This window comes from Coregonus lavaretus (genome assembly GCF_964263955.1).
Source record: "Coregonus lavaretus genome assembly, chromosome: 4".
NCBI classification, from domain to species: Eukaryota; Metazoa; Chordata; class Actinopteri; order Salmoniformes; family Salmonidae; genus Coregonus; species Coregonus lavaretus.
In genome coordinates this window covers 53,534,068-53,550,565 of record NC_139991.1, presented here as the reverse complement: position 1 = coordinate 53,550,565, position 16,498 = coordinate 53,534,068, and the positions used below count along the sequence as shown (strand labels likewise).

At 42.5% G+C, this 16,498-nt stretch overlaps 1 protein-coding gene across 2 annotated transcripts; it reads left to right on the top strand.

The window, feature by feature from the left end:
• The first annotated feature begins 4,903 nt into the window (after positions 1 to 4,903).
• ftsj1 (FtsJ RNA 2'-O-methyltransferase 1) lies at positions 4,904 to 16,292 on the top strand. 2 transcript variants are annotated; one of them, XM_084160701.1, is made up of 11 exons: positions 4,904 to 5,566; positions 5,905 to 6,046; positions 6,243 to 6,312; positions 6,428 to 6,530; positions 6,773 to 6,851; positions 7,019 to 7,071; positions 7,182 to 7,235; positions 7,736 to 7,838; positions 7,990 to 8,073; positions 8,184 to 8,287; positions 15,593 to 16,292. In XM_084160701.1, the coding sequence occupies exons 2-11, from the start codon at positions 5,926 to 5,928 to the stop codon at positions 15,770 to 15,772; spliced, it is 951 nt and encodes a 316-aa protein (XP_084016827.1). In that variant the 5' UTR covers positions 4,904 to 5,566; positions 5,905 to 5,925; the 3' UTR covers positions 15,773 to 16,292. The 2 variants fall into 2 exon arrangements, with proteins under 2 accessions (XP_084016827.1, XP_084016828.1); XM_084160702.1 differs by lacking the exon at positions 4,904 to 5,566 and adding an exon at positions 5,621 to 5,666 and having other exon boundaries at positions 15,593 to 16,286.
• Positions 16,293 to 16,498: the final 206 nt, after the last annotated feature.

Sequence of the window (16,498 nt, the reverse complement as noted above, 5' to 3'; positions counted from 1 at the left end):
TCTAAGAGACCAAAGATAACCCTGAAGGAGCTGCAAAGCTCCACAGCGGAGATTGGAGTATCTGTCCATTGGACCACTTTAAGCCGTACACTCCACAGAGCTGGGCTTTACGGAAGAGTGGCCAGAAAAAAAGCCATTGCTTAAAGAAAAGAATAAGCAAACACGTTTGGTGTTCGCCAAAAGGCATGTGGGAGACTCCCCAAACATATGGAAGAAGGTACTCTGGTCAGATGAGACTAAAATTGAGCTTTTTGGCCATCAAGGAAAATACTATGTCTGGCGCAAACCCAACACCTCTCATCACCCTGAGAACACCATCCACACAGTGAAGCATGGTGGTGGCAGCATCATGCTGTGGGGATGTTTTTCATCGGCAGGGACTGGGAAACTGGTCAGATTTGAAGGAATCATGGATGGCGCTAAATACAGGGAAATTCTTGAGGGAAACCTGTTTCAGTCTTCCAGAGATTTGAGACTGGGACGGAGGTTCACCTTCCAGCAGGACAATGACCCTAAGCATACTGCTAAAGCAACACTCGAGTGGTTTAGGGGGAAACATTTAAATGTCTTGGAATGGCCTAGTCAAAGCCCAGACCTCAATCCAATTGAGAATCTGTGGTATGACTTAAGATTGCTATACACCAGCGGAACCCATCCAACTGGAGCAGTTTTGCCTTGAAGAATGGACAAAGATCCCAGTGGCTAGATGTGCCAAGCTTATAGAGACATACCCAAAGAGACTTGCAGCTGTAATTGCTGCAAAAGGTGGCTCTACAAAGTATTGTGAATACAAATCCATTTTAATTCCAGGTTGTGAGGCAACAAAATAGGAAAAATGCCAAGGGGGGTGAATACTTTCGCAAGCCACTGTATAGGAGACATGCTCATTGTAATGGCTGGAATGGAATCAATGTAACAGAGTCAAAATGTGGTTTCCATATGTTTGATGTTTTTGATATGTTTAACATATTTAATTCCAGCCATTACAATGAGCCCGTCCTTCTATAGCTCCCCCCAACAGCCTCCACTGATATACATGTATATTTCGTTCATTTAGCAGACACTATTATCACACCATAGTGCCATCAGACTTCTGATACCAATGCAGGGTGAAAGGGGGTCACAAAATGGTGAACCGCTATAGAAAATGGTATAGCCAAGTATTTTGTATTTAGAAAATACAAATTACAGCTCTCAAAAGTATCTTGTTACAAAATACATTGGAGTTCAGCCCAGTGTAATATAAATGACAAAATACCTATTTCAAATACATGTAACAGAAATACTGCCCATCTCTGACTATGTGACCAGTACTCCTCATAACAGTATGCTTTTTTGGGGGGGGGGAGTGACCTGGGAGTGAGTTTGGTGAAAGATAGCGGAAACGGACAATGAAGTGGATTCTGAATCCAATGACGATACAATCAAGGAAAATTGGAGCATTGTTCAAAATAATAGAAAACGGTGCAAAGTAGTGTACAGTGATGAGAATGTCCCTTCATATCTAGTAGGAGTACGATTTGTTAATGAGGAGCAGCTGAGCAGATGACCATTATTGAAGAAACCATTTGAGATATCCAAACTGGGGGAGAGAGTATGGGTAAAGTGAAGGCTGTGAGGATCATGAGAGGAGGGCTTGTTTTTTGTGCTTCTGTGGATCAGAAGGAATGTGCGTTGCATCTCACCCGATTTGAAAAGTTTGAAGTGTCGTGTGTGTCTCTTCGGAACAGGGCACCCCTCAAGGGGGTTATATCTGGCGTCTCGTGGGAAGTCGATTTTGAAGAGATGATAAATATTCCTGGAGTGATTGATGCACGTTGGATGAATCATGTGGTGAATGGTGAAAAAGTGAAGAGTATCTGTTCTTTTGTTTTTGATATGGAGTCTATCCCTACTCAAGTGCAGTTGGGTTCTATAAACTACAGAGTCAGAGCATTTATCCAAAGACCAATGCAGTGTGATCATTGTAAAGCTTTTGGTCATGTTTCAAGAGTTTGCAGAAGGGAGAAGCCGAGATGTCCAAGTTGTGGAAAAGATCATATCATGTGTTATAAAAGTGGACCCTTTCTTTCTAAAATTAGCCACCGAAATTGTCGCAACCCCTATTACTAGCCTGGTCAACCTCTCTTTCGTATCATCTTAGATCCCCAGAGATTGGAAAGCTGCCGCGGTCATCCCCCTCTTCAAAGGTGGTGACACTCTAGATTCAAACTGTTACAGACCTATATCCATCCTTCCCTGCCTTTCGAAAGTATTTGAAATCCAAGTTAACTAACAGATCACCGACCATTTCGAATCCCACCGTACCTTCTCCGCTATGCAATCTGGTTTCCGAGCTGGTCATGGGTGCACCTCAGCCACGCTCAAGGTCCTAAACGATATTATAACCGCGATCGATAAAAGACAGTACTGTGCAGCCGTCTTCATCGACCTGGCCAAGGCTTTCGACTCTGTCAATCACCGCATTCTTATTGGCAGACTAAATAGCCTTGGTTTCTCAAATGACTGCCTCGCCTGGTTCACCAACTACTTCTCAGATAGAGTTCAATGTGTCAAATCGGAGGGCCTGTTGTCTAGACCTCTGGCAGTCTCTATGGGGGTGCCACAAGGTTCAATTCTCGGGCCGACTCTATTCTCTGTGTATATCAATGATGTCGCTCTTGCTGCTGGTGACTCTCAGATCCACCTCTATACAGATGAAACCATTTTGTATACATCTGGCCCTTCATTGGACACTGTGTTAACAAACCTCCAAACGAGCTTCAATGTCATACAACACTCTTTCCGTAGCCTCCAACTGCTCTTAAACGCTAGTAAAACTAAATGTATGCTCTTCAATCGAACGCTGCTTGCACCCGCCCGCCCGACTAGAATGGTCGTGGTCCTCTGTAGTTCAGCTGGTAGAGCACGGCGCTTGTAACGCCAAGGTAGTGGGTTCGATCCCCGGGACCACCCATACACAAAAAATGTATGCACGCATGACTGTAAGTCGCTTTGGATAAAAGCGTCTGCTAAATGGCATATTTATTTATTAGAATCACTACTCTTGGCGGGTCTGACTTAGAATATGTGGACAACTACAAATACCTAGGTGTCTGGTTAGACCGTAAACTCTCCAATCCAAAGTTAAATCTAGAATCGGCTTCCTATTTCGCAAACAAAGCCTCCTTCACTCATGCTGCCAAACATGCCCTCGTAAAACTGACTATCCTACCGATCCTTGACTTCGGCGATGTCATTTACAAAATAGCCTCCAACACTCTACTCAGAAAATTGGATGTAGTCTATCACTGTGCCATCCGTTTTGTCACCAAAGCTCCATATACTACCCACCATTGTGACCTGTACGCTCTCGTTGGCTGGCCCTCACTACATATTTGTCTCCAAACCCACTGGCTCCAGGTCATCTATAAATCACTGCTAGGCAAATCCCCGCCTTATCTTAGCTCATTGGTCACCATAGCAACACCCACCCGTAGTATGCGCTCCAGCAGGTATATCTCACTGGTCATCCCCAAAGCCAACACCTCCTTTGGCCGGCATTCCTTCCAGTTCTCTGCTACCAATGACTGGAACGAACTGCAAAAATCTCTGAAGCTGGAGACTCTTATCTCCCTCACTAACTTTAAGCATCAGTTGTCAGAGCAGCTTACTGATCACTGCACCTGTACGCAGCCCATCTGTAATTAGCCCACCCAACTACCTCAGGAGAACTGGGTGAAAAGGTTGTGGTCAGATGAGACCAAAATTGAGCTCTTTGGCATCAACTCAACTCGCCGTGTTTGGTGGAGGAGGAATGCTGCCTATGACCCCAAGAACACCATCCCCACCGTCAAACATGGAGGTGGAAACATTATGCTTTGGGAACAGGACAACTTCACTGCATCAAAGGGACGATGGACGGGGCTATGTACCGTCAAATCTTGGGTGAGAACCTCCTTCCCTCAGCCAGGGCATTGAACATTGGTAGTGGATGGGTATTCCAGCATGACAATGACCCAAAACACACGGCCAAGGCAACAAAGGAGTGGCTCAAGAAGAAGCACATTAAGGTCCTGGAGTGGCCTAGCCAGTCTCCAGACCTTAATCCCATAGAAAATCTGTGGAGGGAGCTGAAGGTTCGAGTTGCCAAACGTCAGCCTCGAAACCTTAATGACTTGGAGAAGATCTGCAAAGAGGAGTGGAACAACATCCCTCCTGAGATGTGTGCCAACCTTGTGGCCAACTACAAGAAACATCTGACCTCTGTGATTGCCAACAAGGGTTTTGCCACTAAGTACTAAGTCATGTTTTGCAGAGTGGTCAAATACTTATTTCCCTCATTAAAATGTAAATCAATTTATAACATTTTTGACATGCGTTTTTCTGGATTTTTGTTGTTGTTATTCTGTCTCTCACTGTTCAAATAAACCTACCATTAAAATTATAGACTGATCATGTCTTTGTCAGTGGGCAAACGTACAAAATCAGCAGGGGATCAAATTATTTTTTTCCTCATATATTTTCTATTGTGTTTTTGACTGTGCGTTTTGTTTATCCCATATGTAACTGTGTTGTTGTTGTTTTTATCGCACTGCTTTGCTTTATCTTGGCCAGTTCACCAGGTCTCATTTTGTAAATGAGAACTTGTTCTCAACTGGCTTACCTGTTTAAATAAAGGTGAAATAAAAATAAATAAAAATATTTTGATTTCCCGACAAGGGTGAAAGAGAATGAGGTGGCCAAAGTCAGGGCTGTCCAGAGCATTTCATATGCAGCAGCTGTCAAAAGGGTTGAGGGTTTGAATGTTGGTCCTGAAGAGTCCATGATGGTGGATATGCCTTCACTGCACACTGCAGGGGTTGCCTTTCACCAGCAGGACTCTGGCACTTTAAAGGTTAAGAAGTTGGACTTTGTGGCCTTTATAGCTATGGTGATTAATGACACTGCCAAGGTGGAGAGAAGGTCCAGGAAGATAGATATCATCGTGGATGCGGTGGAGCGGTTCCTGGGACTGAAATATTTCTCAGTGGAAGAGTTACATGGAATATTGTCACAAGTCGTACCACCCTCTCAGGCCCTAGAGCCTGAGAAGGGAGATATTAAGATTTGAAAGAAGGAAGAAGTGGGAGTTTTATTTTGTTTTGTTTTTGTCAATGTACTATTTTTATTTAGGTGGATTAAGTTAGTTTCCCTATCACATATGGATTTTCTTTTTTACCTTGTTTTGGTTTTTCAACCCGTCCAGTTCGTGGCGGCAATACACCTTTTTGGGTTGTAGTCCGCCATAAAACCCACAGAAGAAGAAGAAGAAAATAAAATCCATTACTTTCTTTTGTGCAGACATTTTGCTTACTTTTCTCGTGTTGGCATAAGCAAAAATCGAACACATAGCAAGTTACAGTATTTTTTAGTTCATTTTACTTCCTCTATAGCTCAGTCTTGGACGGTGTGATTAGGAAAAAGTAGCTACTTTGACCATCGATTGAAGATTAAAGTTTAGATTTTTGTACAGGCGTTAATAAGGCAAATATGTTGGGTCCTCACAGCGTCAACATTTACGTGAGCACAGCGAGGAAATAAAAGTGTGAGTATACATGCAATAAACATATTTCCCTTCATGATAGTTCTGAATTTCTGTATGTGTTAGTCTGAAAGTGAATTCGAACACATCTAGCAAGTTTTCGGTTTGCTAACTAGTCAGGAAGCTAAGCATTGAAAGCAAATGGTTCCATAAATAGACTTTTAGCTTTGGATTGCTAGACTTTTAGCTAACTAGCTAAGCTAACGGCTAGCTAAGTCAACTTCACCTGAAAGGAATAGGACTCATGTTGCAATGAAGGGCTCTGGCCTAATCTTATGTTACTGACTTCTAAACGGCTCTGGCCTAATTAACCAAATGTGACTGAAATCTGTTTTGTTTAGGTGTTCTGAGTGTATGTGAAGATGGGCCGCTCCTCCAAAGACAAACGGGATATCTACTACCGTCTTGCCAAGGAGGAGGGCTGGAGGGCCAGGAGCGCCTTCAAACTACTGCAGCTGGACGAGGAGTTTGGCCTGTTCAAAGGCAAGAAGGCCTCTTGGGTTAACTTTTCTGGCCATGGTTTTATTACCCTAGGTCAACATCAGACATCAATGACTTATGTTATTGGGTATGGTGGTTGTAAAATATAACATTATGCCAAAGGAATGGGGAGATGAGTTTGATCATCCATTTCTGATGTTACCTGTATATGACATTGACATCCATTTCTCCCTCCCAGGTGTAAAGAGGGCAGTGGACCTCTGTGCTGCCCCAGGCAGCTGGAGCCAGGTCCTAAGCCGTAAACTCAGGTTTGTTTCAATCTCTTTCCTTCTCCTGGTAGCATAGTTGGCATCTATTAGTATGGGGTGTTAATGAATAGTGTACATAACACTAATGCTGTATATTTATCTGATGGTTTGACAGAGGAAAGGAGGAGAAGAGTGAGGAGGTAAAGATAGTGGCAGTGGACCTGCAGGCCATGGCTCCTCTCCCTGGGGTGACACAGATCCAGGGGGACATCACCAAGGTAACAGGGACATGTCTTTCCTGTCCCACAAGGACTTATCGAGACACTATTCTGGAACACTGAATTAGTTGCAGTATTGGCCTGATTCCAAACCTTTCAGAGAAGGAAGTGCAAGTCATCAAGGGCAGAGGAAAGGGGATAATAAGTGTTTGGTTTGGAATGTAGCCATTGTATGACAGATTTGGATCAGATTCTCAAACTAATTCAACAAAGCTGGTGGGTAAAATATCTGTTGCTTTTAGATCTCCACTGCCCAGGAGATAATCAGGCATTTTGAAGGACAGCCTGCAGACCTGGTAGTGTGTGATGGCGCCCCAGACGGTGAGTGTGAGAGTGTTCTCTTCCCTCTGGTTTCAGTTTTGTTTGTGTCCTCTTGCATTTAGTTGCATACTCTTCTCTTAGTTGCCACTGTGGGGTTTGTTGTTTTGTCATTGCACTATATGCTTATGGCTCTTCCTCATTGGTCATTTTATGGCTTGTCTACATAGTGACGGGACTCCATGATGTGGATGAGTATATCCAGGCTCAGCTCCTATTGGCTGTAAGTATCACACTGCAACACTGTGTAATATTGAGTTGAATCCCACATGGCTGATCAGCTATCTTTTGTTGTTTATCCTTTATAATATGTTTATAAATATCCCCTCTCAGGCCCTAAACATTACAACACACGTCCTGAAACCTGGAGGAACGTTTGTTGCAAAGGTAGGCTGTATGTTGGATGAGGACGTGTGGCGCAATTGGTTAGCGTGTTAGACTGTTAATCTAAAGGTTGGTGGTTCGAGCCCACCCAGGGTCGATATCTTCCCACTTCTAGTGATGTGGCAAGACCTTCTACAAGCATTTCGCTATACCCGCTATAACATCTGCTAAACACGTGTTTGTGACATAAGATTTGATTTGATTTGTTTGTATTCATTAGGGATCCCCAATAGTTCACTCTTCCTGGGATCCAAACACATTAAGGCACTTACATCACACATAAAACAAATGATACAATAGTACATAATATAACATTATTACACCACTACATATCTACAATACAAAATGAATAATGTCAACAATATTAAAATGTACGCGTGTGTTGATGTAACAAGTTCTGCACTTCTAACAAGTTCTGCACTTCGTTTTTTTAATTGTGGAGGGAAATTAGCTAAGTAGCCTATGTCATGTGAAAGTTATCTTATGCTTTGGTTCCTGTGTAGATATTCCGGGGGAAGGATGTGACCCTCCTGTACTCCCAGCTTAAGATCTTCTTCAGTGGTGTGACCTGTGCCAAGCCCCGGAGCAGCAGGAACTCCAGCATAGGTGAGCTGGAGACCACAGCTGACACAATGGTCACACACCAGATCATAGATGGTTTCCATTCAAATGCCTGGTTTTGACAGAAGGGTTAAAGGATTAAGTTGGTGAGGGGCTGCTTGAGACTTATATTTTTTTGTCTCTCTCACTTCTACAGAGGCATTTGTGATGTGTCAGAATTACTCTCCTCCAGAAGGATATGTGCCCAACATGTCCAATCCTCTGCTGGATCACTCATATGGTAACAACACAATACAACACAGTAATGCTTCTCATGTTCCTCATGTTTCAACTCCATATAATACTGTCATGTTATACACTGGTACTCAAGTTGGTTTCTGACTGTTTCAGATGTAGATTTTAACCAGCTAGAGGGACCAAACAGAATCATAGTTCCTTTCCTGGCCTGTGGGGTCCTGAGTGCCTTTGACTCGGACCGGACCTACCCTCTCCAGGTACTGATATTCAGACACGTCTCTACTGATACATGTATTGTAGACCAATGCTTTTCTTTAGTAGTCTCGAAGCTGTTACTCTATAGATAAGATGCTTCATATTAGGGCTGACCTCAATTAGTTGACAGTTCCATTGTTTGGTCGTTGGGCTGTTGGTTGACCGAGATTGTTTTAGTCGAGCAGTAACACACAAACACACGTATACAGGACCAGTCAAAAGTTTGGACACACCTACTCATTCAAGGGCTTTTCTTTATTTTTACTATTTTCTACATTGTAGAATAATAGTGAAGACATCAACATGATGAAATAACACATATGGATCATATAGTAGCCAAAAAAGTGTTAAACAAATCAAAATATTTTTTAGATTCTTCAAAGTAGCCACCCTTTGCCTTGATGACAGCTTTGCACACTCTTGGCATTCTCTCAACCAGCATCTTGAGGAATACTTTTCCAACAGTCTTGAAAGAGTTCCCACATGCTGAGCACTTGTTGGCTGCTTTTCCTTCACTCTGCGTTCCAACTCATCTCAAACCATCTCAATTGGGTTGTCGTCGGGTGATTGTGGAGGCCAGGTCATCTGATGCAGCACTCCATCACTCTCCTTCTTGGTCAAATAGCCCTTACACAGCCTGTAGGTGTATTTTGGGTCATTGTCCTGTTGAAAAACAAATGATAGTCCCACTAAGGGCAAGCGAGATGAGATGGCGTATCGCTGCAGAATGCTGTGGTAGCCATGCTGGTTAAGTGTGCCTTGAATTCTAAATAAATCAGACAGTGTCACCAGCAAAGCACCCCCACTCCATCACACCACCTCCTCCATGCTTTATGGTGGGAACCACACTTGCGGAAATCCGTTCACCTACTCTGTGTCTCACAAAGACATGGCGGTTGGAACCAAAAATCTCAAATTTGGATTTATCAGACCAACGGACAGATTTCCACCAGTCTAATGTACATTGCTCATGTTTCTGGGCCCAAGCAAGTCTCTTCTTCTTATTGGTGTCCTTTAGTAGTGGTTTCTTTGCAGCAATTTGATCATGAAGGCCTGATTCACACAGTCTCCTCTGAACAGTTGATGATGAGATGTGTCTGTTACTTGAACTCTGTGAAGCATTTATTTGGGCTGCAATCTGAGGTGCAGTTAACTCTAATGACCTTATCCTCTGCAGCAGAGGTAACTCATGGTTTTCCTTTCCTGTGGCGGTCCTCATGAGAGTCAGTTTCATCATAGTGCTTGATGGTTTTTGCGACTGCACTTGAAGAAACTTTAAAAGTTCTGGAAATGTTCTGGATTGACTGACCATGTCTTAAGGTAATGATGGACTGTCGTTTCTCTTTGCTTATTTGATCTGTTCTTGCCATAATATGGACTTGGTCTTTTACCAAATATGTCTATCTTCTGTATACTACCCCTACCTTGTCACAACACAACTGATTGGCTCAAACGCATTTAGAAGGAAAGAAATGCCAAAAATGAACTTTTAACAAGGCACACCTGTTAATTGAAATGCATTCCAGGTGACTACCTCATGAAGCTGGTTGAGATAATCCCTGGAATGAGTAGGTGTGTCCAAACCTTTGACTGGTACTGTGTATATACAGTGCATTCAGAAAATATTTAGACCCCTTTACTTTCCCCACATTTTGTTACGTTACAGCGTTATTCTAAAATTGTTTCAATAAATATCAATCTACACACAATACCCCATGATGACAAATCGTAAGAACTCACAGACAACTTGTAAAAGCTCAAACCAAGTTTATTCACCCACTGGGTCAAACAGCTGCAAAGACATGTTTACACAAGCACATATATTTATACCCTCCTTCTAGGAGGAGTCAACTCCTTGCACATCTAGATAGCCAATACATCTCTGTTGCTAGTCAGGAACTTAATTGGTACCTCTCACTGGTGTAGTCGTGGCCCCGCCTCCTGCTAGAACCTCCATGGGCATGTAATATATGTGTGTAACAGGACTGTTTCTTCTCACTTCATCTGACCTGACCTCGGGCCGAATTCCTCACTCCTCCCTAATCCTCAGCTGTCCTACCTTATCAGTGACTGAAACCAGACTGTTACCCTTTGCCTCCCTCCATAGGATCCATGAGATTTAACAATAACATGTTTGACAGAATGTAAACTTCCTGCCCCCCCTTCTCACTCAGTAACTTTCCATACACCCAGTTCTTATCCACCCACCATTGACCCCAACATATACATTCATTATACATGTACAGTAATCAAGAAGTTCTAGTATGGTAACATGAATAAGTATATTTCAAGCTAGAACCCAACAGTATGAATGCCCTGGCTTCTGCTCAGGCCATATTACCAGGCCATATTACCGTAAATGCTGCATGGTCAATGCAGACGTCGGATTGACCATGCACCCAGATGCACAATGCACTTCTCTCTCCAGAATGCCCGCTCTCCCGCCAATTTGTGCACATTCATTGTTTCATAACTTAATTGTGAGTTGTTTGATTTGTTAGTGTATATCAATTCCCCATTATATATATCACCAGTAGTACATTTACCATTAACTCCTATCATTTCTAATCTACAATGTTTGTTACTTTGGTTACGGTCATTTATTTTAATGCTTTCAATATTATTCCTGTCTTTCTGTTCTCATTGTTGGAGTGGACACATTGTTTGCTGAGTGCACAATCTATGCTACACTTATTTTGGTTTATTTAATTCCATTTATGAGTTCTGTCAATTTAATCATTGTCTTTTGTTTGGAGCTCTCCTGTCAATGTTGAGTAAGGACGTGCACGCATAGAAGTAGGCCTATAGGCTACCTGGCCTGCACACAAGTATTTCTGATTGGCTTAAAGCACCACCACTAATGACCTGTGGAGCTTCTCAAAGTAATGTTTTCTTCACCTCAAACAGCAAGCAAACAAAGTCTGTTTTTACATCCACTGAGAATGACTAGTTACTCAATGTATTTGAAAAACTCTTTCCACTCAGCGTGAATGGGAAAAATGTAATGCTCTGATCCAGTGGAAACGTCATAAAATAGGCTTCTTATCAATGCTTGACTTGGACTGAAATAGGTTCCGGTACTCATTTTGGGTGCTGGTACAGTTTAAATTTAGGTGCAGGAGCTCCACAATACTTTTGAGCTAAAATTCTATTAGAGGAACAAGAGCTCAAGCAGTAGAACATTTGAGGTGCCGGTACTCGGCTCCGGTGACTTCCTGTCTAAGTCAAGCACTGCTTCTTATCCCTTGCCCAAGCTCTTGTCCCAAGCTCAATGGCGCAAGAAACTAGATAACTAGAGGGCCAAGAATCTTTTCGGGCAGGACCCAAGTTAATAGTTGATACAATGTTTCAAGTTCGTTGCAGACAGGCCAATTGTAGCCAATGTGATTTTTAAGGTATTTATTTTTATCAGGATATTTTCTACCTGCAGGCTGCAATGTTTTTATTTGTTGGCTTTATGTAGGCTATTTTTACATAGTTGGCAATAAAGTTTTAGATTTTTATCATTTTCATTTGAATAGAATTTTGATTAACCAAATGACAATGATTTTGAGATATGAAGACGTTATTATAAATTAAATTAAACTTTCATGAAAATGTGCATATGAAAACCATAACTGCCACGCAGAGCGGTAGAAATTGTAAGATAAATTAGCATTCCTCATGAGAAAGGTTGCCGACTCCTCGTGTAGCCTATTACCAACAACTTCAGGAGAGGAATGGCAGAATCTGCGAAAGTCAGCAGGAGCTGGAGGAGAATAGTTGGGTTAGGTTAAGGTTTTTATCTCTTTTTTTGGTTACTAAATGATTCCATATGTGTTATTTCATAGTTCTGATGTCTTCACTATTATTCTACAATGTAGAAAATTGTAAAAATAAAGAAACCCTTGAATGAGTAGGTGTTCTAAAACTTTTGACCGTATGTATGCACAGTGAGGGGGAAAAAAGTATTTGATCCCCTGCTGATTTTGTACGTTTGCCCACTGACAAAGAAATGATCAGTCTATAATTTTAACGGTAGGTTTATTTGAACAGTGAGAGACAGAATAACAACAACAAAATCCAGAAAAACGCATGTCAAAAATGTTATAAATTGATTTGCATTTTAATGAGGGAAATAAGTATTTGACCCCCTCTCAATCAGAAAGATTTCTGGCTCCCAGGTGTCTTTTATTCAGGTAATGAGCTGAGATTAGGAGCACACTCTTAAAGGGAGTGCTCCTAATCTCAGCTTGTTACCTGTATAAAAGACACCTGTCCACAGAAGCAATCAATCAATCAGATTCCAAACTCTCCACCATGGCCAAGACCAAAGAGCTCTCCAAGGATGTCAGGGACAAGATTGTAGACCTACACAAGGCTGGAATGGGCTACAAGACCATCGCCAAGCAGCTTGGTGAGAAGGTGACAACAGTTGGTGCGATTATTAGCAAATGGAAGAAACACAAAAGAACTGTCAATCTCCCTCGGCCTGGGGCTCCATGCAAGATCTCACCTCGTGGAGTTGCAATGATCATGAGAACGGTGAGGAATCAACCCAGAACTACACGGGAGGATCTTGTCAATGATCTCAAGGCAGCTGCGACCATAGTCACCAAGAAAACAATTGGTAACACACTATGCCGTGAAGGACTGAAATCCTTCAGCGCCTGCAAGGTCCCCCTGCTCAAGAAGGCATATATACAGGGCCGTCTGAAGTTTGCCAATGAACATCTGAATGATTCAGAGGAGAACTGGGTGAAAGTGTTGTGGCCAAAGAGCTCCATTTTGGTCTCATCTGACATCAACTCAACTTGCCGTGTTTGGAGGAGGAGGAATGCTGCCTATGACCCCAAGAACACCATCCCCACCGTCAAACATGGAGGTGGAAACATTATGCTTTGAGGGTGTTTTTCTGCTAAGGGGACAGGACAACTTCACCGCATCAAAGGGACGATGGACGGGGCCATGTACTGTCAAATCTTGGGTGAGAACCTCCTTCCCTCAGCCAGGGCATTGAAAATGGGTCGTGGATGGGTATTCCAGCATGATAATGACCCAAAACACACGGACAAAGCAACAAAGGAGTGGCTCAAGAAGAAGCACATTAAGGTCCTGGAGTGGCCTAGCCAGTCTCCAGACCTTAATCCCATAGAAAATCTATGGAGGGAGCTGAAGGTTGGAGTTGCCAAACATCAGCCTCGAAACCTTAATGACTTGGAGAAGATCTGCAAAGAGGAGTGGGACAAAATCCCTCCTGAGATGTAGTTGGCCACCAGGTGTGCACACAAGAAACATCTGACCTCTGTGATTGCCAACAAGGGTTTTGCCACCAAGTACTAAGTCATGTTTTGCAGAGGGGTCAAATACTTATTTCCCTCATTAAAATGTAAATCAATTTATAACATTTTTGACATGCGTTTTTCTGGATTTTTTTGTTGTTATTCTGTCTCTCACTGTTCAAATAAACATACCATTAAAATTATAGACTGATCATGTCTTTGTCAGTGGGCAAACATACAAAATCAGCAGGGGATCAAATACTTTTTTCCCTCACTGTATGTACAGTGGGAGAAAAAAGTATTTAGTCAGCCACCAATTGTGCAAGTTCTCCCACTTAAAGATGAGAGAGGCCTGTAATTTTCATCATAGGTACACATCAACTATGACAGACAAAATGAGAAAAGAAAATCCAGAAAATCACATTGATGGATTTTTTTATGAATTTATTTGCAAATTATTGTGGAAAATAAGTATTTGGTCACCTACAAACAAGCAAGATTTCTGGCTCTCACAGACCTGTAACTTCTTCTTTAAGAGGCTCCTCTGTCCTCCACTCGTTACCTGTATTAATGGCACCTGTTTGAACTGGTTATCAGTATAAAAGACACCTGTCCACAACCTCAAACAGTCACACTCCAAACTCCACTATGGCCAAGACCAAAGAGCTGTCAAAGGACACCAGAAACAAAATTGTAGACCTGCAACAGGCTGGAAAGACTGAATCTGCAATAGGTAAGCAGCTTGGTTTGAAGAAATCAACTTTGGGAGCAATTATTAGGAAATGGAGGACATACAAGACCACTGATAATCTCTCTCGATCTGGGGCTCCACGCAAGATCTCACCCCGTGGTGTCAAAATGATCACAAGAACGGTGAGCAAAAATCCCAGAACCACACGGGGGGACCTAGTGAATGACCTGCAGAGAGCTGGGACCAAAGTAACATAGCCTACCATCAGTAACACACTACGCCGCCAGGGACTCAAATCCTGCAGTGCCAGACGTGCCCCCCTGCTTAAGCCAGTACATGTCCAGGCCCGTTTGCTGGAGTGCATTTGGATGATCCAGAAGAGGATTGGGAGAATGTCATATGGTCAGATGAAACCAAAATATAACTTTTTAGTAAAAACTCAACTCGTCGTGTTTGGAGGACAAAGAATGCTGAGTTGCATCCAAAGAACACCATACCTACTGTGAAGCATGGGGGTGGAAACATCATGCTTTGGGGCTGTTTTTCTGCAAAGGGACCAGGACGACTGATTTGTGTAAAGGAAAGAATGAATGGGGCCATGTATCATGAGATTTTGAGTGAAAACCTCCTTCCATCAGCAAGGGCATTGAAGATGAAACGTGGCTGGGTCTTTCAGCATGACAATGATCCCAAACACACCTCCCGGGCAACGAAGGAGTGGCTTCGTAAGAAGCATTTCAAGGTCCTGGAGTGGCCTAGCCTGTCTCCAGATCTCAACCCCATAGAAAATCTTTGGAGGGAGTTGAAAGTCCGTGTTGCCCAGTGACAGCCCCAAAACATCACTGCTCTAGAGGAGATCTGCATGGAGGAATGGGCCAAAATACCAGCAACAGTGTGTGAAAACCTTGTGAAGACTTACAGAAAAAGTTTGACCTGTGTCATTGCCAACAAAGGGTGTATATAACAAAGTATTGAGAAACTTTTGTTATTGACCAAATACTTATATTCCACCATAATTTGCAAATACATTCATTAAACATCCTACAATGTGATTTTCAGGATTTTTTTCCCTCCATTTGTCTGTCATAGTTGACGTGTACCTATGATGAAAATTACAGGCCTCTCTCATCTTTTTAAGTGGGAGAACTTGCACAATTGGTGGCTGACTAAATACTTTTTTCCCCCACTGTATGTATGTATGTAAAAATACAAGTTTAAAAATTTTGAGCAATCAATTAATCGAAAGAACAGACGACTTTCGGTCAACCCCCCAAAAAAATTGGTGGGGGCAGCCTTACTTCATATGAAACTTTTGTGCTGTGCTCATTAAACTTTAATTTTATTTTTCTTCATAGTTGGATGCCAGTAAGGAATACCAGTACACGCCCCCCACCCAGCCCCCCATTCGCCCACCCTACCAGCAGGCCTGTCATCTACGCAAGAACAATCTATTGGCCAAGGAGGACTCCCCCTCTCTTCCATTGGATGAAGCCCTTTCAAATATGGACATTTCAACCAGTCAGGAAGAGTCATAGTGTGTTCAGTTTATTAAACGTTTTGCTACATTGTGTGAAGGTTTGTACTGAATTACCCAGAACGGAGTGCACAGTGCTTCAACAGTCTTTTGAGGTATGTTTGTTCCCATTTGGTGTGTGGGTTGGCGCCTGATCAATATGGGATGACCATTTGTAATCGCAAAACTCATGCAGCACACCGTACACAATCGCCCTCTGGGCCACCATATTCACCACATTCTTCATCTGGTCATTCAGAACAGCACCGTGTCCGTTGAACACTGAGTCCTCCTGAACGCGGCCGTAAATGTCTTCCCCAACAGAGAGAACTGACATTTCATACAGCAGAAACAAAGAAAGAAAGAGGATATTTGGTTCAGAAAAGCCTTGACTGCATAAAGACTGTGTATAGATGATCAAGGAAACAGAAGACTTCTTTTAAATTATTAATTTTGCCACATGTTTTACCAATCAATAGTCATAATATTGTACCGTTATTGTTTTTTCATCTAAAATGAATAAAATTTACTTGAGCACTCCAATGTGTTTCTGTTCTGTGATCTGCTTTCCAATGGCCAGTCACATATCCTGGTTCAAAAAGCACTTTCTGCTCCCTAGTCTTTGGCTACACATTGAGATATGAATGAAGAAATAGGGACAACACATGGGTTCATGGTATTGCAGAGTAACAACGAAAATCTCAAGAATCTGTGATTGGTAGGCCTACCAGCAATGTCCCCTCTAAGC

Bases quoted from the DNA above. Each gene is read 5' to 3' on its own strand.
- ftsj1 (XM_084160701.1), top strand. From the start codon at position 5,926: ATGGGCCGCTCCTCCAAAGACAAACGGGATATCTACTACCGTCTTGCC. The intron at 6,531-6,772 runs GTAACAGGGACA...TGTTGCTTTTAG, and splicing joins TCCAGGGGGACATCACCAAG to ATCTCCACTGCCCAGGAGAT. The intron at 8,288-15,592 runs GTACTGATATTC...TTTTCTTCATAG, and splicing joins ACCGGACCTACCCTCTCCAG to TTGGATGCCAGTAAGGAATA.